The 21,637-nt window shown below is 36.4% G+C and overlaps 1 protein-coding gene across 1 annotated transcript in view; it reads right to left on the reverse strand.

Moving 5' to 3' along the window:
• Nucleotides 1-2,216: 2,216 nt before the first annotated feature.
• LOC142349781 (uncharacterized) overlaps nt 2,217-21,637 on the reverse strand; it is a 191,928-nt gene continuing 172,507 nt past the window's right edge. The window contains exons 2-5 of the mRNA XM_075401553.1: nt 3,003-3,072; nt 2,854-2,918; nt 2,491-2,585; nt 2,217-2,422 (exon numbers count right to left, since the gene is read on the reverse strand). Coding sequence (XP_075257668.1) covers nt 2,234-2,422; nt 2,491-2,585; nt 2,854-2,918; nt 3,003-3,064 — 411 coding nt within the window. The 5' untranslated portion in view covers nt 3,065-3,072 and the 3' untranslated portion in view covers nt 2,217-2,233. The remainder of the gene's footprint in view (nt 2,423-2,490; nt 2,586-2,853; nt 2,919-3,002; nt 3,073-21,637) is intronic.

Genomic DNA, 21,637 nt, shown 5'->3' on the forward strand with positions numbered 1-21,637 from the left:
AAAGAGGACGGTACTGGATCCGTTAATAAAAGTTGCCTCAATTCTGTTTTTTTTAAATTTATTAAAAATCTATATAAAAACCGTCAATTAACAGAAAACGCCTTTCTTTATAGGGTAGTAGGTCAACTCGGGGGCGGCAAGTCAATTCCTATATAACACATCAGACTCCTACCAAGTATTGTGCAAGAGCTGACGAATTACTTGACCACGAAGAGGAATAAATTTAAAGAAATTGTCTACTTTCAGCGCACCGGAACCCCTGACAACTTCAAAGTGTTGATGAGCACTGGAACACTGATTCTGAGGATGACGAAGCACCTGATATTGAAGCGGAAGCAGAGAACACAGCGGGAAAAGTACGATGTGCTTCACCAGGTCTCATAACGCTTACATTAGTATGTTTTATTGAGTATCTGATTACTCTATGTTTGAGGTCTTTGGATGAATAGTGAATTCGATGTGGCTATACCTTTTGTGAAACATTTGTGCACCATCTGTATTTCTCTAATATGTACATTTTAATCAGATAAAATAAAATTACTAATTTCAGTAATGTCTCTTCTCTGTTTCAGGTCTCCGAATGCGTAGAGTTCTCTATGTGGTCTATCCCTTTCTCTTACAAAACAATTCTGCAATGCAACTTTCTATTTCTTAACATCTACTTTCTATCAATTGAAAGTAGACAGGATGCAGAGAAGTAATTGTCAATTAAAACTTAAACTGATTAACTAAAACGAACGTTTTCGAACATTGCGTTCATCGTCAGGTTTAAAATTAAATGAAATCATTTACAAAGTATATAAACTTGTCTTTGACTATAATTCTAAGAACTGAGTTAAAATAACATCTAATTTTTAAAATTATTTACAGTTAAAATCACATTTACATTTTATTTACACTTATTACATATAGTTATACTTATTACTTATAGTTATTTACTTATTACATAATATTACACTTATTATTTACACTTAAAATCGAATCATTTTTCATTCCGGATTTTAATTGTCAATTAAAACTTAAACTGATTAACTAAAACGAACGTTTTCGAACATCGCGTTCATCGTCAGGTTTAAAATTAAATGAAATCATTTACAAAGTATATAAACTTGTCTTTGACTATAATTCTAAGAAATGAGTTAAAATAACATCGAATTTTTAAAATTATTTACAGTTAAAATCACATTTACAACATTTTATTTACACTTATTACATATAGTTATACTTATTACTTATAGTTATTTACTTTTTACATAATATTACACTTATTATTTACACTTAAAATCGAATCTTTTTTCATTCCGGATTTTATGAAAATCCCGTGTATAATGCTTTCTATTCCTGAAAAGGGATTTTTACTTTCATTACTATCTGTTTTTATTTTTTACTTTTTGGGGTTGACAAAATTTCGAATTAACATGTACCAGAATATTTTTTGAATTTTAAAAGTCAAATTTTTGTATTTGAACTAGTACTTCAATGTCAAATCCCGCTCCCGATACTCATCGCGCGTATTTAATTGCGGTTTCAGCTTTTTGATGTAGATCGCTTCTATCGCCATTAGTTTTCCAACCCCGCGACATGCATCAAGAATCCCCATTTTACGTTATGCGTTGTACCACAACATTCAACAAGGTGTTTTAAAAAGTCCGCTCAAAGAACCCAAAATGAAGAAATTAATAAAGCCAAAAATTGACAAAAAAATGAGAAACATGGGCCAATTCTGCACTTGAAACGGATTATTAAGCTCTCCGAAACATTGTAGTATCGATTTCAGATGGTTGCATAATCATGAGGTATCGATCAAATTTTAATTCTACAAAAAAACAAACACACTAAAAAAAATTGGGCCAAATGAAGGAAAACACGGCTAAAACCTGTCATCTATATGCGCCAATCTCTCGAAAACTCTTTTCAAAGCCAAAACTTCATTCAGTGAACGTAACGCATGAACAAGAAACTTCTCTCGCTCAGAAAAAGTTAGTTCACACGGCAATTTAACTCACTTTCATTATTAGGTCAAAACGCCACCTGAACAAATAGTACTTCCGGTAAGAAAAACCTTAAGAAACCCAATACTCCTCTTCGAGTCGTAAAAACCTTGAGAAAACCAATACTCCTCCTCGAGTCGTAAAAACCTTGAGAAAACCAATACTCCTCCTCGAGTCGTAAAAACCAAAAGCACCGCAATATAGTTCCGCTCAGCTTACAGCTTTGCAGCTCTAATAAAATCTTAAAAAGCTTCGATGGAATAACTCACTTCTAAATTCGAGAGCAATTTTACATAAGTTTCACGCTGTTTTCCAGATGTTACTTCTGCAGACCTCGTTTCATCGGAATTATTGTTCTGTTCGTTGTGAAGTGTTTCGATGTCTAAACTCGCCATTACGTCACTAGTTATCTGTGCAGCTCCACTACAAGTCTGAAATTTTTAAATTGATAAAAACCACTAATCTAAGTAGATTTAACGTTGAAGCAGTTCCAACTTACTTTGATCAGGTCATTCAAGAAAGCAGACGCGTCCTCCAAAGAAAATTTTCCGATCAGACACATTCTCACAGTAGCGAAAATAGCCGAGGAAAACGCTTAAAACAAACATTTTTTTAAACAAAATGGGATCAAAACAACTGCAGCTAGGGGGACGCCGATGTGCATCTTGCAAAATGCAGAAATGAGAAGCAAGGCCAAATAATGCCCGCTCTCTATTTCCCAGTTTTTCAATTGGATGTTTAAATAAAACGCAAACTCACATCAATTTTTTTTAACAGAATAGCGTAACGAAGGCAGATGTGTGGTTAGTGAAATACAAGTATTCGGCGAGAGTTCCCAGATTTCTGCAGCTATGATACATACCTTCCGATGTCTCCGCTGAGCATCCTAAATCTATTTTACTCGCACTCACTCCCAACTCCTTCAACCTGAAATGGACAAGCCGTTGAATTATATTTGCATAATTTTAATTGATCAATTCGTCATTGTGGAGAATACTTGTCACTACTAACAAAGCAGCTTTCGACCCATCGACATCACTCAGATCCAAGCCGCAAACGAAGTCCTCCTTCATTTTCAACTCTGAAAAAAGCAAAGTACCACAGAATTTTATTTAATCAATAAAAAGAGGACGGTACTGGATCCGTTAATAAAAGTTGCCTCAATTCTGTTTTTTTTAAATTTATTAAAAATCTATATAAAAACCGTCAATTAACAGAAAACGCCTTTCTTTATAGGGTAGTAGGTCAACTCGGGGGCGGCAAGTCAATTCCTATATAACACATCAGACTCCTACCAAGTATTGTGCAAGAGCTGACGAATTACTTGACCACGAAGAGGAATAAATTTAAAGAAATTGTCTACTTTCAGCGCACCGGAACCCCTGACAACTTCAAAGTGTTGATGAGCACTGGAACACTGATTCTGAGGATGACGAAGCACCTGATATTGAAGCGGAAGCAGAGAACACAGCGGGAAAAGTACGATGTGCTTCACCAGGTCTCATAACGCTTACATTAGTATGTTTTATTGAGTATCTGATTACTCTATGTTTGAGGTCTTTGGATGAATAGTGAATTCGATGTGGCTATACTTTTTGTGAAACATTTGTGCACCATCTGTATTTCTCTAATATGTACATTTTAATCAGATAAAATAAAATTACTAATTTCAGTAATGTCTCTTCTCTGTTTCAGGTCTCCGAATGCGTAGAGTTCTCTATGTGGTCTATCCCTTTCTCTTACAAAACAATTCTGCAATGCAACTTTCTATTTCTTAACATCTACTTTCTATCAATTGAAAGTAGACAGGATGCAGAGAAGTAATTGTCAATTAAAACTTAAACTGATTAACTAAAACGAACGTTTTCGAACATTGCGTTCATCGTCAGGTTTAAAATTAAATGAAATCATTTACAAAGTATATAAACTTGTCTTTGACTATAATTCTAAGAACTGAGTTAAAATAACATCTAATTTTTAAAATTATTTACAGTTAAAATCACATTTACAACATTTTATTTACACTTATTACATATAGTTATACTTATTACTTATAGTTATTTACTTATTACATAATATTACACTTATTATTTACACTTAAAATCGAATCTTTTTTCATTCCGGATTTTAATTGTCAATTAAAACTTAAACTGATTAACTAAAACGAACGTTTTCGAACATCGCGTTCATCGTCAGGTTTAAAATTAAATGAAATCATTTACAAAGTATATAAACTTGTCTTTGACTATAATTCTAAGAAATGAGTTAAAATAACATCGAATTTTTAAAATTATTTACAGTTAAAATCACATTTACAACATTTTATTTACACTTATTACATATAGTTATACTTATTACTTATAGTTATTTACTTATTACATAATATTACACTTATTATTTACACTTAAAATCGAATCTTTTTTCATTCCGGATTTTATGAAAATCCCGTGTATAAGGCTTTCTATTCCTGAAAAGGGATTTTTACTTTCATTACTATCTGTTTTTATTTTTTACTTTTTGGGGTTGACAAAATTTCGAATTAACATGTACCAGAATATTTTTTGAATTTTAAAAGTCAAATTTTTGTATTTGAACTAGTACTTCAATGTCAAATCCCGCTCCCGATACTCATCGCGCGTATTTAATTGCGGTTTCAGCTTTTTGATGTAGATCGCTTCTATCGCCATTAGTTTTCCAACCCCGCGACATGCATTACGAATCTCCCATTTTACGTTATGCGTTGTACCACAACATTCAACAAGGTGTTGCCCAACAGGGGAATCCTTCTTTTGATGCTCTGAAATTCTAGTGGTAACATGTCGGCCGGTTTGGCCAACATAGAGGGAACTGCGTCCATTACATGTAACTTTATATACCACTTGGGATTTCAGATTCTTATCAAAAGGTGATATCAGGGTGGACAAGCAAGTTCTTAGCTTTCTTGTTGTGAAAATGATTTGAATATCACACATTTTTTCAGTGTACTTGCAAAATTTTGCGTGATATATCCTCTGTATTGCACAAAAAACCTAGGTTTTGGTTCCCTATTGTAAAGACTCTTAAATTTTTTAAGATGTTGTTCATTTTGGGGGTGGTTTTGCTGTGACCTTCTCCTTCCCAACTATTTTATCCAACGTCTCATTAACAATACTGGAGGACCACTCCTATGGGTATTGATTTTCAGTCCAGATCTCTTGATTTTTCTTAAGAGCTACATCAAAGGACTGCCTGTCACTGGTCGCATTAAAAATCCTATGCACAGTCCCTTGAATCACATTTCATTTATGTTGTAATGGTGCACAGCTAAGGAAATGTAGGATTATGCCGGTATCAGTTAGTTTTTGATACCAATGACAGCTGATTTTTCTATCTTCGTTTAGGTTTATGTTTAGATCTAGGAATGCCAGGTCAATCGTCAGGTCAATAAAATTCGACAATCGTCTCTCCTCACTTTTTGGAAAGTTCAAAAAGTTTTTAAACATTTCATGTAACCAATCAGATTTACAAAGATATTGTTGTTGTTGTTGTTGTTGTTGTTGTTGTTGTTGGGGATTTCAGAAGGGATTACAGAAGGGATTTTTCCCGATCAAAACAGTTATAGAAATTTAGTCCATGTCTCTCTGCAGTGTTGACAGTCACAACAGATCTGCCACGTGCAGAAGTTTTCTGGTTTGTACCGCATCATGGTATCATTCCACTTTTGCTTTAAATTTCTGTGTTTTAGGCCGTTTTGATTTCCGAAGTCAATGCTGTGACGAAGTCTGTTGGCTATCCTTTGGGTGCGAAAAAAGAATTTGCCGCGAGATTTTTCGAGTCGTTTCTTCATTAGGTCAAAGTAATCGTCTGTTCTCATTGATCTGTTTCCAGGCAGCACTGGCTGTTTTGTATCTCTCGGTTGAATTTATTGAAGACTTGATAGTAGTAGAAGATCATTGAGCTGATAGTACATTGGCAATGGTAGTAGATTTGACAAACGTAGTTGTTCGATGTAACTCAGTGTCTTACCATTTGTTATCAAGGACACAACCTTTCGTTGAAACCGTTCCAAGTTTCGCGTATCTCCTCGGTTTAAGTTACAGCACGAGGATCCGTACATTAGAACTGGCAGAATCATCGACTTGTATAGTCACAGTTTGATGCGCATATTAACTTTAAAGGCTACATTTTTTATCAGGGAATAGAAGACTCGGTTAGCTTTCTTCATTCTTTCTTCTAAGTGGATTTTCCCAATCAAATCGGATTCTATCCAAATCCCTAAGTCCTTTACACCAGCTGAAGCTGAGGTTTGGAGGAGACTTCCACACAGGTAGAATTGGCTTTCTGGTCCTTTGAAGAAAATTTTGGCAAATTTTTCAAAAGCTAGAGCTATATTGTTTCGATTGACCCAGTCTTCCAGTGCGTCGAGGTTACTCTGTACTTGGTCTGCTGGTGTTCCAATGTGGAGTATTTTTATGTCATCTTTGCACATAAAGAGTTCGCCAAATCTGAGGGCATCTGGTAGGTCATTGGTGTATATGCAAAATAAGATCGGCCCTTGATAGTCATATAAGACTTCAAGGAGACAACCTCCAATGCCAATTTGCCCTGCTTTTAATAGAAGTTCGTAGTGGGGTACACCATCGAATGCCTTCGCAAAGTCAGTATAGAATACGACATCTTCACTCTGCACGTTTTTGTCAAGCGCTTCGTGTATCTTCTTTAGGAAAAGCAGCATTTTCGTGTACACTGATCTCTGTGGTACAAACCCGTGTTTTTTCGAGGAAAAAAACTTGGTGAAGTGCGCGGACAATTCTTCGTAGATGCATTTCTCAAATATCTTGCTTTCAATGTTAAGCGACGACACTGGTCTGTAGTTTTCGACAAGTTTTTTTTCACCCTTCATGTGGATGAGCGAAACAGCTGCTATTTTCCAGGCTTTGGGATATTTGTCTTCATTAGCAAAACATGAATTTAATATATTTAGTAGCTAATCCGATTTATGAAAATCCTTGGATTTAAGGAGAACTGGTTTTATTGGCAAGACAAATGTTGCAGATAAACTAACTATGCTTGTATTAATATTTTATGAAGTATATCCAGGCAAACAAAGGGCCTCCAGGCAAACAAAGCGTGCGGCCCGGACAACATCGGAATATAATCTTAAAAGATGCCCCACCTTTGGCAAGGTCTCTCAATTATATCTTCCACACCTGCCTTAATCAGGGAAAATTCCCAGAGAGCTGGAAACCAGCGAGATCACCCCGACCTACACAGAAAACGACAATGCAGACATCACACAGTATCGACCAAAAAGTCTACTGAAGAACGTCTCAAAAGTCTTCGAGAAAGTCATCTTCGAACAGCTTTACTCGCCGATAGAAAGATCTCTCTCTAACTCCCAACACGGTTTCAGAAGGAAAAGATCAGCAGTCCTTCAACTCATTCTCTTCACAGACGAACTATAACAGCAATTTGAATCGAAAAAATGCAACAACATTCGAACTCTGTATGTTGACTTCAGTAAAACCTTTCACAAAGTAGCGCACAAAAGACTCATCCAGAAGCTCGAGGGCATTGGCCTCGGATGAAAGTTTCTCCAACTACTCGAAAGCTATCTCACAAACCCAACGCAACGTGTGAAAATTGGAACAAGCAAATCAAAGACCAGAAATGTAACCGGCGGAGTACCTCAGGGATCAATTTTGTGGCCTCTGATGTTCATCATCTACATTGACGATCACCCCGAAGAAATCTCAGACATCTCGGCCTTCGGATACGCGGATGATTTCAAAGCCATTACCCACGGTGAGCACGAATGCGAGACCAATCACGGGGAAACACAGAAATGGAGCAAAGCAAGCCATATGGACCTACATGTCAGAAAAAGTAAAACTCTCCTCATCAGAAGGGATCTAGCCGGACGTGACGAGGCAGGTCTGGAAACCGTGGCCACCCAAAATGATCTCGGAGTCGTAATGTCTCGAAATCTTTCTTGAAGCGCAAACTGCCAACGTAGAACAACCAAAGCGTGGAAAGCCTTCTACACACTCAAACGAAATGTTTCGAGCAGAACCTCAACGGAAACGAAACTGAACGCGTACTTAGGATACTTAGTGCCCGTACTCACTTACGCCTCCCAAGTCTGGTACCCTTTGAAGACTGACATGAAATCAATCGAGAAGATCCAGCACAAGGCCACAAATTGGATATGCAGTGGAAACGACAAATACCATCAAAGACTCGAAACACTGAAAATGCTCCCACTCTCCATGTACATGGAAATGCACGATGTCCTCTATCTCCTTTCAATCCTAGAAGGCATTTACTACGTCCCCGAAGACAAACTGCCAAAGCGAAAAGAAAACGAAACAAGACAGAAGCAGGAATATGAACTCCCCAAACACCGACTACAGAAATCAGACCAAAACTTCTTCTTCAGAGCCGCAAAGCTATACAACATCGTCAGAAGAAAAACGGAGAAGCCAATGAAGAAGAAACTTCTGAAAGAGATGTGCCAAAACTATTTCTACAGAAGCTACAACGAACTCGACTGCTGCACCTGGAAACTTCTATGCAACTGTGGAATCTGCAATCCAATGAGAAAACTCGTGCCAAACGAAAATTGAAGGCTTTACCTCCGTGGGCTCCGACCATAAAGACTCTCCTACTATTACTACTACTACTACTACTACTACTATTATTACTACTACTACTACTACTACTACTACTACTACTACTACTACTACTACTACTACTACTACTACTACTACTACTACTACTACTACTACTACTACTACTACTACTACTACTACTACTACTACTACTACTACTACTACTACTACTACTACTACTACTACTACTACTACTACTACTACTACTACTACTACTACTACTACTACTACTACTACTACTACTACTACTACTACTACTACTACTACTACTACTACTACTACTACTACTACTACTACTACTACTACTACTACTACTACTGTTACTACTATATCAAGAAGTTCATACTTGACACTGCACCTCTTTAATTAAATTTTGTCATTGTTAATGAGAAAATTTTCAAAGCACTGAAAGCAATTCATTAAGCAATAATGACCACAGCTTTGTGTAAGGAAGTTATTTATGATTTTTGGATTCGCCTTGCAATTTGTTCACAAAGCTCGTTCATTGGTGAACTGCTTGAATAACTGGGAACTATTGGCATTACTCTCTCTCGTATGTCACTTCCTTTCAAAATGAAATACTTCCTCATGACTTCTGCATCTGCTTTTGTTTGTAGAAAACTGTATTCAGCATCATTCACAGCCGAAAGTGGTCCCACTTTGATCAGCTGATGTCCAATTAGCATGTCTCTCCAGTTTTAACGATTTCTTTATTTGCTGCAGAGGTAGCCAAATAAAGTTTGAAGAATTGAGGATATCACGAATGATATCAGACCGAAGAAAATAGTCGTTTTCCATGTTGAACTCTCCGTAAACCTGCTGCTCAAACTTGGACGAATAATTTTCAAATCCTCCACTAATGGTGTTGTCAATTCATTCAGTCGGTCGATTGCTTTGCGATAGTAGTCCGAGTTCGTTGTCATTTTCAGTTGGGCTTTTTTTCAATAATCTGCTGCCTGGCTTGTGACTCTGTTGCTATATGAGGCATCTCATTAAGGTCGGATTTTTGAAAATAGATAACGAAGGGGTTCTGTTAAGTTTACATCTACTCGCATTACCGAGTAGTTCCTACAAGACAACATATCTGCACGAATTTCAATAAATCGAGTTTCGATTTTTGTTCCACATTCTAATTCAATGACACAAGCCTTAGAACCATCAAGTCTCTTTCTATTGAAAGGATTCGTATCTCTCATCTCACTCAAATACATTTCAAACTGCTCAATTGCAGATATGATAAGCCACCTTCCATTCCCTAAGTTTTTTGCTTTCTCCATCACGGGAAATTTGACTGTATTGATGTTACAGTTTTGAAGAGCAGCAAACTGGTTTCAAAATAAGAGTGCTCCCATACACGTGACTCTGCAGTGTCCAAGGAAAATCCGTTTGTGCAAACTGAAAAACTGCTTGAACCGATACAAAGATCAACTTCGTGTTGTGATAACAGTAACAGTGCAATCCTTCGAATTGATTCGGCAACAGCTATATAATCAGCCTCGGTTTCATACTGTGATGCATAACCATCTGAGTTTTTAGTACTACTCTCTCTCGTATGTCACTTCCTTTCAAAATGAAATACTTCCTCATGACTTCTGCATCTGCTTTTGTTTGTAGAAAACTGTATTCAGCATCATTCACAGCCGAAAGTGGTCCCACTTTGATCAGCTGATGTCCAATTAGCATGTCTCTCCAGTTTTAACGATTTCTTTATTTGCTGCAGAGGTAGCCAAATAAAGTTTGAAGAATTGAGGATATCACGAATGATATCAGACCGAAGAAAATAGTCGTTTTCCATGTTGAACTCTCCGTAAACCTGCTGCTCAAACTTGGACGAATAATTTTCAAATCCTCCACTAATGGTGTTGTCAATTCATTCAGTCGGTCGATTGCTTTGCGATAGTAGTCCGAGTTCGTTGTCATTTTCAGTTGGGCTTTTTTTAATAATCTGCTGCCTGGCTTGTGACTCTGTTGCTATATGAGGCATCTCATTAAGAGATCGGATTTTTGAAAATAGATAACGAAGGGGTTCTGTTAAGTTTACATCTACTCGCATTACCGAATAGTTCCTACAAGACAACATATCTGCACGAATTTCAATAAATCGAGTTTCGATTTTTGTTCCACATTCTAATTCAATGACACAAGCCTTAGAACCATCAAGTCTCTTTCTATTGAAAGGATTGGTATCTCTCATCTCACTCAAATACATTTCAAACTGCTCAATTGCAGATATGATAAGCCACCTTCCATTCCCTAAGTTTTTTGCTTTCTCCATCACGGGAAATTTGACTGTATTGATGTTACAGTTTTGAAGAGCAGCAAACTGGTTTCAAAATAAGAGTGCTCCCATACACGTGACTCTGCAGTGTCCAAGGAAAATCCGTTTGTGCAAACTGAAAAACTGCTTGAACCGATACAAAGATCAACTTCGTGTTGTGATAACAGTGCAATCCTTCGAATTGATTCGGCAACAGCTATATAATCAGCCTCGGTTTCATACTGTGATGCATAACCATCTGAGTTTTTAGTAGGAATCGGAATAGTACTCGCGCAATAAAAATTCAATGCTGTTGACCCGGATGCAAATGGCATTGCCAGTCGAAATAACATTCCGTATTCTTCCACAGAAACATTTGTCAACAACTTAGTTTCGTAATATGTTAGAATTTGAGCTGGCGGGATTGCAAGAGAACGCCTATTAGTTGATTTAACTTGTTGGCTTGCATTTTTGTCCAGTATTTTCTCCAAGACGTTTTTGGGTAACAGTGTCATTGGAATTAATTTTTCGACCATCGTCATTACAGCATTTAAAATTGTTAGTCGATAAGCGTAGGTTTTATATTCGATAGCTTTTAATTTCATTATTCAGAGCCAGTAATGAACTTGCTATGTTAATTTGGTGTTTAAGTTTTTGATCCCGAGCATAGAAATAATGATAGCATGCTATCAAGCTGCGAGAGTTCGACTCGATGACTGAAATTGCGTTGTTGAGAATTTGGGCATGGTTTTCCTGCGTTGCAATTATTTGTTTCTCATTCAATCGTATATCGTTTAATAGCGAAGCTACAAAAAATTTCTCTTCCAGATATCTTTGACTTCTGTCCAAATCTGGTCATTGTTTTGTAATTTTTCCAAGGCAAAGTCGATGTCTTCACGATTTCGACTTGCACCTCCGCAACTACCGAAAATACTACCGACTGAGCATGCTATACCAGCGCCCGCTGTCAAAACAGTTACCGCTCCAAATGCCACTAAAGGCCAATGAAGGCCATTTTTGTCCAATAACATTTTCTGCTGGTAAACAAATTCGATTCCGCTGTTTGTGATTTGATTTTTGTCACTTTTACTGTATAATATTTTTAATTTTTAAAATAAATCATAATTTTTAAAGTATAATTTTTAAATTGATCTGTGATAACATGTTTGCAGCTATCATTCGAAGAATCAAATGCGAAGATTAAAAATTTAAAGGCGGGATTTGATTGCACGCTACAGTTGGCCATACAAAAACATAGACATTACCCGCAGAAAAATTAATAACTTCAATATAGCAGTCAGAAAATGAAAACAAAGCTTGCCAGTTCATCCCATTTGTGGGTGGCTTCCTCTTAGGCATAATTAGGGAGTTCCATGGCACTCGGGAAGAAATAAAAATGTGCCAAAGGAGGTTTACAGCTGCTGATTACATTTTTAATTGAGTTGTAAAGTTTGCTGATTTATTTTTGTATAGGAAACCCAAGTGTAAATTTGCTGACGTAAGTATAAGATGTCACCGCCAAGTGCATAGAGTTTAAAGGGCGAAGTGATGATTTTTTCAAATTAATTTCAAAAGTAATTTCTGTTTTAATTTCAGTTGTTCAAACAGCGTAATGCGTAAAATGAATATTGAAGCACTAACAGTTAAGGTAATTTTTCAGTTTTGGTAATGTTTGCTCTTCTGTTTCTGTTCTTTATGTTCTCTTCATCTTTTTGTTGTGAACGTGTTGAGTTGGACGATAGGTCCTATATTCTATGCTGCCACAACTATATGGCGTTTGTAGAGGACAGTAGAATTGTTCATTATTCTACAGGTGTGGATTATCCCTGCCCAGTTCAGCTGCAAATAGAGAACACAACGCATCTTTAATATATGCTAATATTTCTATAACTAGGTTTTGTTGTGTTTGCTCCTGGCTCTGTGGCGTTGCCTTTCTGGTAATGTATAGCAAAAAACTTGAGTTGCTTTCTCTGCCTTTTGATTTGCAATTTGTATTTTGGATGGCCTTTTTTTAAATTAAAGGGCAATTTTTTAAATGGCGTAAAAATTTTTACAGATGTAATGCCTCTCACTTTCTTCAAAAGTAATTCGAAGTCACTACCTGAACGAATAGTTGATTTCAACAGCACATATAGAACTTTCGATAAATTGAAAAGTCTCGGTTGGAATGTTCTACCTATTATTGATGTTGAATAATCATCTACTTGGCTGGAGGCAAGAAGTAAAATTATAACAGCTGGCTATGCGAATTACATATCAAATGAATGGGTAAAGAAGCCAATTGCAATCAGCAACCATAATTTGTTCCAATTTGATCAAAGCTTCTTAAATTTTTTAATGGTATCTCGAATGAGCAACAGCTTTTGTCAGATGTTGATTGTTACTTCAATTTGCCATCAAATGTAAACAAGCTGGGACCTGAATCTCGGATTTATTCCAAGCTTGCGTGTCCAAACGTTGAACTTAATCGACATTCCTGGTGTTACAGTCAATAAAGAATATGTTTCCGACAGATATTCCAACGTGCTTGAAATTAACGAACTTAGATGCGATTGTACAGTTCAATTCGTGACTTTTTGGTGGCCACATCGAAACTGGTGGTGACGATTCAGTGTCTGTTACGTTATAAGGTGAGAAAAACGTTATTTTATTTGGACTCCAGGGAAGCATTCCATTAATTTTGAGAAAACTATTTGTAATTCTGACGATTGTATGAATTTCGTAATGACAGGTCCCGCTAATTCTCTCATGAAAGAAAAGGTTAAATGTTACATTTCACAGCCAGGATATATTTTATGCCAACCAAGTGTAGCATCTCATGCTGTTTTAACGTCTACTGCAGGATTGTAATTTGTCTGAGGCTGGGAGGCGTGTAATATGAAGGATTCAAAAAGGGTTGAGCGTGTTTTGAGGGATTATGGATCCGGAATTAGACACGAAGGATTCAAAGTTTTGCTTGGTTATGCGGGCATGGAGGGCGCTATGCAAATTTGCAAAGAGCTTGATAAGAGACACGAAGTTCAAGTTAGCGGTCTATCAGAGCATTTGTATGCCTTTAGTGAGAGTGGAGTTAAGCATGCACTTGATAGTAGTGAACGTGGGAGTAAATCGCCCTTGCGCTTTGCCAGTAAAAGAATGAAACGTAGTTTCAGGTTACCCGGTAGAAAGGAGCTATATCTAGCAAGGAAATTCAGAGAGCAAGGTTAATGTTTTTATTCGTAAAATGCATTTTATACCATATTTAACGTGCATATATTAAGATACGTGGCTAAAGAATGTCAAAAAATATAGTTGGAGAGAATGTGCACCTGTTTCGAACTTGGGTTTGCTGGATTTAGCAAGAGTGTGCTGTACTGAAGGAACATGTGGACTGGTGACTTCGGCATGCTCGAAAGTTTCAATTTCAGAATGGCAGCAGTGTGTGTCGTTCAAATTGTGATCAATTTGAACTGTAGTTAGTAATTACTTATATGAACATAAATGAGCCCCCTGTGGACCTATGCAGTTGGATCAAATGATATTTCAGTTGTTGATAAGCATAAAATAGGGCTTTAAACTAGTGTGCTTACTTTTTTTATTTTCGTCATCATCTTCGAACAATTTTGATTTTTTTGTATTTTTTCAATGTATTAAGATCGGTAATAGTATATGTTTTGCATGTCTAGTAAAAGTTAATATTTTATGGGTATGCATTCCATACCGTTCCCAAAATACCCTGAGGCTCATTTGGAATGGTTTGTTATTAGAAAAGCTGAAACCATGCTGTCTTGAGTTAGTTATGTATGTGTCTTTACTTGGTATTATGAATCACACAAAACTACTCATATCATTTTAAGTTATTTACAATTTGCAGACCTGCATTCACTAAGTTACTAATTTGTCAAGAAATTCATGCATCTGAACTAAAAATTGATTGATACTAAGGTACGTTGCGTTTTCAAGCATATTTATTAAGATGAACTTCTCAGAAGGTGTCAGAAAAAAATTTGGTAGTTGAAATAAGTTGGTAATTATTTGGAAAAAATTGGGAACATGCTATTTGTTAAGGCCAGAAATTGAGTTTGTTTGCGCTGCCGTCTGTATTTTGAAGTTTTGTTTGCGACTTGAGGCCCCGATTGTTGAGTTACTACGGCTTTGAATTTTGGTATTTGACTAGATTTCGCTTGGATTTCAACTTGATTTTGTGTTGATGGTATTAAGGGTAGTTAAATTGAGCCTGATGCCTCTTGCTGTTGAACCATTTCCTTTTTTTCCGCGCTAAGATTTTTGCTAATTTTGAACTGGAGCGCTACTGGGTCCCGGCTCATTAAAATTTTGGCTTGTCGTGCTACTTTGAGTGTCAGGCCGAACCGGCAAATCGTCATGTGGAGTTTTGAACGTCGGTGATGGGCTGTGTGACTGCGTTTATTCTGGGGGGTTATTTGTATTACATTCTTTGGATTATTTGGAGGTGTTTTTGGCCTTTGTTGAAATGAATTTTTAGGCGTTTTTGAGAGTTGCGGTTTTATTGCAGTTCTGACTGAAGGTGTACTCCGGTTGTCAATAGCTCTGTATACTATCTGTTCTATTTGAGAATCAAATAGTTGAGATTCTTTCAAATTGTCTGGAATAAGTGGATATACACAAAAATTTTTGTCGTCTATCACTTCTATGTCTTCAACTATATACTGCGGTTTAAAAGGCTTTAAGCGGACTCTATGAAATATTTGTGTAAACTTCGTGTCGATCCTTCGAATTAAGTAACTACTGCGTGTTAAAACTTTTTCAATTCGATAAATTCCCGTCCATTTACTTTCCAATTTTCCTATTTTTTCATGCTGGTCAGAAATTTGTGGATTCAAAAGCATACAGTACTCGTGAACTTTCAGTGGGAAAGCTTTTGCTTTTTTGTCGTAATAATTTCGGTATTGATTAAATGCCAAAACTATTGATTCTTTCGTTTCACCGAATAGTCTTGACGTCTTTGATTGAAGGTCACCAATGTAGTCGAATCTTGGTAGTGTTTTGTTATTAAACCTTAAATCGACGGGGTTAAACGGATTTCTACCATGTAATATCAATGAGGGCGGACATCCCAAAACAGAATGATAGCTAGTGTTATGTTGAAATACTGCTAAATCAACAAACTTGTGCCAATCGTGTTTCGTCCATGTGATCGTTCCAATAATCCAATTGTTTTTGCATGTTTTACAGTAGCATGATTTAATTGAATTTGAAGCATCTCTGCTAACTCTCGAATGAGAGAGGACGTAAATGCAGAACCTTTGTCTGTGAGAATTCCCAGTGGTATGTAAGAGTGTCTCACGAACCATTGCATTAAGGTTTTTGCTACTACCTCTGCTGATTGGGACGTTACTGCTTGTGCAATTAAATATTTTGTAAAAACATCCATTGCCGTAACTATATAAGAGTAACTACATGATTTTGGAAGTTGACCCACGATATCAACTTCTAGTAGGTCTGCTGGGAAGCTAGTGTTTGAACTAACTGGATTTAGTGGCGATGTTGCTGTTTTTTGATTCACCGATTTACTTTGCAAGCATGATAGACAACTATTTATATAGGTTATCAGAAATTCAGTAAATCGTGGGAAATAGTACTGTCGTCGGAATTCCTTGATTGTTTTTCTGATGCCCAGGAGTCCTTTCAGTTTTGAGTGTTGACTTCGGAATAGGATTTTTTTTCTAAGGTGTTTCGGGACTACGAGTTGTGTGGTAAAATTTTTTCCTGTATGATCATAATATTTTCTATACAATGTCTGATTTCTTAAAACTAGTATGCCAAACTGTTTGGAGTATTTTTGCTGATCATATGGTTCGTAAGTTGTGTCTGGTTTCTGCTTCGCTCTAAACCAGTTTATGACTTCTTTTATATCTGGATCATTTCTTTGTTCAGAAGCAATATTTAAAACGCTTGTAGATTCGTTCAGATCTAATTTATCCAAAGGATTTTCTTCGGACATTGCATTAATTGTTCTATTTTGAACGTCGAGTAAAGCTGTTAATTCAACGTCAAATAAATTTTTGTCGTCGTGAACGTGAATTTGTATGGAATTGAGACTATTATCTGGTGTATTTGACAAGATTTGTATATCAATGTTTTTGATAGGTACTTTAATGTCAATTTTCAATTTAAATTTTGTTGCAGGATTGACATGAATTCTAGATAAATAATCGGCTGCAGCATTAGCTTTCCCTGGTATGCGTCCTAACAAAAAGCGAAAAAAAGTACATAGTCAACTGCATTCCAGATATTGGTTGGCAGCCTTTTTGCTTGGAAGAATCGGCTGACACTCTTATTATCTGATAAAACAATTTTTGGGTTTGAGGTAACTCCCCAAATAAAGTGTTCGAAAGCTTCGAATGCAAAAAAAAACGCTTAAAAATTCTTTTACAAATGAGCCGGCGAGAATAAATGTGATCCAAATGCCACTGGTACATATGTTTTTTTGTTTAGATTCAGAGAGTGGTCGTAATAGTCTTCAATAAGCAAAATATAGCCTGTTGCATAATAACTTGCATCACTGACTATAAATAATTGGCATTCTGGTAAGGCCATTTTTAAAGATAAGTTACATGCTTCCTTCAAGCTATTTTCCGAAATTTCAAGGCTGTTTTGGTGTTCTTGAGTTGTTATTAAGTCATTCTCTTTTCTCAACAGCTTAAAAATGGTTGCAGTTTCACAGATAAGTTGGGAATAAATTTGGCATATAATTGCATAAATCCAATTAGTCTGCGCACTTGTTTTAATGTTTTAGGCATTCAAACAGCTTTCAAAAATTGTTCAATTTTTTTGTTGTTTGGAGCGATCCCATGTTCAGTAATTGTGTGGCACAGGAAATAAACTTTTCGAATACCAAATCCACACTTATCCACTGAAAGTTTAAATCCCAGTTTTTCAAAGCAACTGAAAATGTGTTCCAAGTTTTGTATTAAGGAACCTCCATTAATAGCACCACTGCCTAGGTCATCAAAGTAAACGAAGCCTTGATCGTTGGCAACACATGATTGTAAATGCTTACTTACACATGAGCTGACTGCAGTTGGTGATTTACTAAGTCCTTGTGCATGTCGTTTAAATGCGAACGTTCGGCCACCAAAATAGAATACAAGTAGTTATGTGCTCAGCTCGTAAGCCATTTGCATGGAAAATATGCTTGACTGCAATCCATTTCTGCAAAAATTTTCTTGCCTGCTAAATGAGCAGTTGCATCTGCCATTGTAGGAATGGGAAAGTTATTATTTTTGTAATCATGTCTGAGCAATTGATTTATTCTTCGCAGGTCAATTAGGATTCGAAGTTTGCCTGATGATTTTACTTGAGCAAAAATTGGTGAAGAATATTTAGAGAAAGGCAGTGTTGTTATAATGTCATAATATTGCATGAAGGCTAATTGGATAAGAGAATAGTTGTTGTTGGATTTGGAGTAGAAATTGGTTTTTCATGCTCTGGTGGCGATCTAACTAGGCGATCTGTGTTTTTTCCCAAGTCAAGTCGATGTCTAGCAAAAATTTTGTGATGTTTATTTAAAAGGTTTTCCATTTTTTGCGTTCGATTTTCGTTAACTCAGAGTGTTTCCAATTAAATTTGTTAAGAAATTAATTTCTGCTTTTGCGTCCTTTGTTGGATCGAGTTTTCTAATTTTTTGAAATTAACTATCTTGTGTCATATATTTTCCTCTGTCCGCCAGAAAACTTTGTAGCATTTCGGCGGTTTTTTGGTGTGGCAAACCAAAATCCATCATTATAGTGTGGGCAATGATTTGTATTGTTTTTCGTGGTTTTGTTTTCTATTATTGAATGTATGGAGTCTGTTGTGTTCAGGAAAGACGGGTGAATAGGAACTATTAATGAGGCTTGTTTTGTTGTGAGAATTGTGAATTTTTACATTCTTGTTTTTGGAGGTTAAACTGTGGGGAAGAAGATTAATTACTCCCACCTTTGTTTTTAGGTTACTATCGACTTTACTAATTGATGACATAAAGCAGAGTCCTGTTTTTTGCTCAAATTTTGTTGAAGGATCATTTATTCTTATTGCATTTCCCAGATGTCCTATGGCGTTTTCATTGGGTAATTTGCATTCTAAGATTTCCTGTTGATTTGCTGCAATAGAAATTAGTGAAACATTCTCTAAGATATATTTTTCTGCGATTGTCTTCGTGTTTTTCCGAGGTATTGTGAAAGTATAGTCAGGCAGGTAACGAAGTCCTTTACTTGGATGAACTACAATTTCGTGGTTCTTGAAAAAATGCATTCCAAGTAGTGTCGAGTTTAATTGTGGCAGAACTATAAAATTTTCTTGAAATTTTTGTCCACCGATTGATATTATGAGAGAACATCTGAGAGCTATAGAAATTGAAGTCCCATCTGCCATCTTTACTGTTTTTGTGATACTTTCAAATTGTGATTTCACCAAAGCAGGACCTTGTGATTTGATTTTTTCAAGATTTATTAGAGACATTGCACTAGAGAATGCGCCAGTATTAAGCAAAGCTTCAAGATAAAAATTCTCCAAATTTAAGTATACATAAAAAAAGTTTTTCATCATGCGCGTGTAAACGTTCTGTTAGTTGAATGAGCTAGTGTAGATAGAAAATTTTCAGATTGTTGCTTGCTTAGTTTTTTGTTTGTCCCGTATGAAGCTCATACGTCAGATGTCCGCCTCTTTCCGGTGGTTTTCTGTAGAAGCTGTCACGGAAAATGTGACTCGGTTTTCCACAGTTTATACAGATGATCGGATTAAATTTCGATCTGTATCCTTGTTGTCCTCGATGAAAGTTATTGTTATTGTTGTATCCGTATCCTCCGCTATTTCGAACTTCGTTTCTCGGAGCCCAAATTTGTTGAAATCGACCATTCCAGTGCGGTGGTCTGCTGTTAGAATTACCTCTGTTTTGAGTGTATCCACCAGGGCAGTTTCCTCGATTATATCTGATATTGTTGTCCAATTTTGTCTATTGTTTTCCCATTTATTTTTGGTTTTTCACAAGATCGTTTTGTGTTTCAATTACAGAATTGATTGCTGTGAATAGTGATGATGACGTTTCTGTTTAGGCGACGGCATTAAATGCTGTACCTTTAATTTCGTCGTCTGGCAGAATACTTTTAAGCACTAGTCGTTTGGATACTTGCGAGCACAAATCGTCAACTGTGTCTGTGTCTAGGCGCAACAAGAATTTGAGCCTGATTTGCGTTGGCATTCCAGCGATGAAGGCATCTCTTGTTCTTCTATTTCCTTCTCCATTTCTGTCAACGGCACCAGTTCCCGTTGTGCTGAGAAACGCTATGTTTGCTAGTTTCATTAAGTCAGTCAAGTAATCTTCCGGTGTTTCCTTCGTCGAATTGAATTTGCGTTCTTCAAACTTTAGTTTATAGAGTTCAAGTTGATTTTGACTAGCATATCGGGTCCCATGTGATGTAAAAGCGGTTGTAATGTCAACTTTGCTTGCTGCCGGTAGTTCTAAGAAAGAACTAAGTGCTCCTACGCGTAAACGCAGTTTGAGGTAGTCAACTTTTCCGGCGTTAGGAACTTCTGATAGTGTAATTGATTTGTTTTTGTTCTTTAAATACGCGGAAGTCTTCTGTTGGGCCACCTGAGAATGACGTGAGCTGTACTGTAGGAGCAGGTTGTACAGATGCTGTTGCAGTATCGATGCTTGTTGTAATAGCAGTTGGAATTGTATTTGCTGCTGTTGCCACATCTATAATTTTTTAAATACCTGAAGAAGTTCAAATTCGAAAATATCAAGTTCAATCTTTTTTGAAATAAGAATATATTTTTTCAGATACAAGTAAGCGTCTTTGTCGAGTGTGAGAATTATTCATTCTTCTTTTTTATGATATTCGGTGACCACAAGAAATATGATTCCTTTTTCTTCATTTGTAATGATACACAGGATTTCTAAAGAACTTTCTTGAAAAATCAGTTTTGTATTTAATAGGCAAGAGATTTCAAGTGAATTTTCCGTATGAGCAGAATCAATAAGTGCAGTAACAATGCTAGGTAATAATTTGGTTTGTTTAGCAAGTTAAAGTTTCATCAGATATAAGATAAATTTTTCTGTCTGCAGAATCTAAAAGAGCGGCAACTTTACTATATTGGAAATTTGATTTATCAATTATAAAGAGGCCACAGAAATTTGAATTGATTGTTTCCCAGTTTTTCAAAGCAACTGAAAATGTGTTCCAAGTTTTGTATTATAGAATCTCCATTAATAGCACCACTGCCTAGGTCATCAAAGTAAACGAAGCCTTGATCGTTGGCAACACATGATTGTAAATGCTTACTTACACATGAGCTGACTGCAGTTGGTGATTTACTAAGTCCTTGTGCATGTCGTTTAAATGCGATTGTTCGGCCACCAAAATAGTATACAAGTAGTTATGAGCTCAGCTCGTCAGCCATTTGCATGGAAAATATGCTTGACTGCAATCCATTTCTGCAAAAATTTTCTTGCCTGCTAAATGAGCAGATGCATCTGCCATTGTAGGAATGGGAAAGTTATTATTTTTGCAATCATGTCTGAGCAATTTATTTATTCTTCGCAAGTCAAATAGGATTCGAAGTTTGCCTGATGATTTTACTTGAGCAAAAATTGGTGAAAAATATTTAGAGAAAGGCAGTGTTGTTATAATGTCATAGTATTGCATGAAGGCTAATTGGATAAGAAGTTCGTCGCTTAAGAGAATAGTTGTTGTTGGATTTGGAGTAGAAATTGGTTTTTCATGCTCTGGTGTAAG

This window comes from Convolutriloba macropyga, chromosome 1, assembly GCF_964194025.1.
Source record: "Convolutriloba macropyga chromosome 1, txConMacr16.3, whole genome shotgun sequence".
Taxonomy (NCBI): Eukaryota; Metazoa; Xenacoelomorpha; order Acoela; family Convolutidae; genus Convolutriloba; species Convolutriloba macropyga.